We start from the raw sequence: 2,116 nt of genomic DNA, 5'->3' as shown, positions 1-2,116 counted from the left end.
ACCAGCAGGCGCTGGGGAAGTCCCTGTTCCCCCAAGCACTACCAGGAGTGACCAGGAATAACGGTCACAAGCTGGCAGAGGGTAGATTTAGGCTAGATATCAGGAGGTGCTACTTCACGGTCAGGGCGGCTAGGATCTGGAATCAACTTCCAAGAGAAGTGCTGCTGGCTGCTACCCTGGGGGTCTTTAACAGGAGGCTAGATATACACCTTTCTAGGGTCGTTTGACCCCAGTACTCCTTCCTGCCATGTCAGGGGTCGGACTCGATGATCTGCTCAGGTCCCTTCCGACCCTAGAAACTATGAAACTATGTACTTTGAAAACATTTTGTTCTAACTACGGTCAATTTTCCCTCTGAAATATAACAGAATAAAAGAAAAGATATCTTACTAAGGGGTAGCCCTGTATTGCCATCTGTCAGGCCTCGATTTGTTTTTCCATCCTGATCATGATTTGCTAAGACTTGGGAAAGCATTATCAGTCCCTGTGAGAGAGATTTCTGTTCTTTCTGTCCAGAAGTGTAAAGTGCCAATTGATAGGCTGAACAGAAAAGCAAATGTAAGAATTTGGAGCTTTCCAAGAATTTCAGTTTCTCTGAAAAAACATTAATCAGACTGCTAGATATATCATTATCTATGCTGGCTTTCTATCGAAGTCACACTGGGTGCAACTACACAAGATGCTAACTGTGCAGTACCCTAACAACACTGTGCAGTAGAGTGCTGGACAAAACCCATGCTAATATGCTATTGTGCAGTAGTATTAGTCTACTGTGCAGTTACCGTCTGTAAAAACCCACATGCTGGTGCTACTTCGCAGTAGTGCCAGTTACTGCGCATTGATTTAGTACTTGATTATGCAAGTACTAAACTTAATGCACAGTAACTATGGATCATTAATGAATGTGTACACATACCCACTGAAACCAAGCAGTCTGGTATGTGAGACTAGATAAGGAAATTTTACACACATGTAGGCCACAGAGTTGATATCCTTTTGCTTATAACCTAGTAACAATATTGTGTCTTTGCAGGCAATATGTGTCTAAATATGAAAGCCTACCATCTGGCAAGCGGTACACTTCCCGGAAAGGAAAAGTACAATTTCTGGCAGGTTCTGAACTCCCTCTCCATCGAGAGAACTCCAACATGTGCAGGGAGGTTTTCAGCACTGAGTCTGACTCTTCCAGCAGCTGGTTTTAAAGCAGGCACTTTTGGTCTTTCATTTGACTAAATCCATGGCTCCCTGAGTGACTTAGGCTTGTATGTACTGTACTAGCTTAGGGCTTGATCCTGCACCATTGAAGTCAATGGCAAATGTTCTATTGACTGCAACAGGACAGGATCAAAATCTTTGTGTTTACATATTTACCTGTATTTAAGACTTTTGTAAAAAGTGAAGAACAAAGAACAATTTGGTGGCATTTTGTGCACTCCCTTGGGGGTGGTGTTATATCTTGTCCTTTTACACTCATTTTCCTCAACATGGCGATATAGAAGCCCATGCTTTTGATTATCAGCAAAAACAATTATGCTGTAAACAGAATGATTAGCTGTATTTATTTGCATACCACATGCCCCCAAATAACACACACACACCTTGTTTTGGGAAGGAAAAATGAAGGGGAAGAAAAGACGATTTTTTCAGAACCTGAACTAGCACAGCATGGGCTCAGCATGGTTGATGCTGGCCCCAGGCAGGAGGGGGGCATGCCACTCCTCAGCATCACTCAGGCTCTTGCCAGTGTTTCAGAACTATGATTCTACTGTTCAGAACTGTGACTCTGAAGGGTCTACTCTGCCCTTCCTTCCTAGGACAATTACATAGCAGTGAATATATGTTTCAATCCCAGAGAGGAAAAATGAACTTTCCCACTTAAGATGCGCATCCCAGTGTTTGGGGAAAGGATGTGTGTCGTAAGCAAGTAAATACAGTATTTATAATTACATTGAGAGGCATTCTGGGTTTTTTTATTTTTTTTTTTAACTGATAACCAATTTTTATTGAAATACACAACAGTATCTTTCTAAGTAGGACCATGAATTCTTAGTTGCTTGGTCCTGCCTAGTCACCTAATCAGAAGCAGGTAGGATTTTTACAAAAAAAAATTTTCACA

General features: G+C 41.9%; 1 protein-coding gene across 1 annotated transcript in view; it reads left to right on the top strand.

Annotated features, from left to right (window-relative positions):
• MTTP (microsomal triglyceride transfer protein) overlaps positions 1–1,452 on the top strand; it is a 71,266-nt gene extending 69,814 nt beyond the window's left edge. The window contains exon 18 of the mRNA XM_019526538.1: positions 1,034–1,452. Within this exon, the coding sequence (XP_019382083.1) occupies positions 1,034–1,202 (169 nt within the window). The 3' untranslated portion in view covers positions 1,203–1,452. The remainder of the gene's footprint in view (positions 1–1,033) is intronic.
• The last annotated feature ends 664 nt before the right edge of the window (positions 1,453–2,116 follow it).

This window comes from Gavialis gangeticus, unplaced genomic scaffold (assembly GCF_001723915.1).
Source record: "Gavialis gangeticus isolate Ggan-Ray unplaced genomic scaffold, GavGan_comp1, whole genome shotgun sequence".
In the NCBI taxonomy this organism is placed as follows: Eukaryota; Metazoa; Chordata; order Crocodylia; family Gavialidae; genus Gavialis; species Gavialis gangeticus.
Note: the sequence above shows the minus strand (reverse complement) of the source record. Positions and strands in the feature narration are given on the sequence as shown.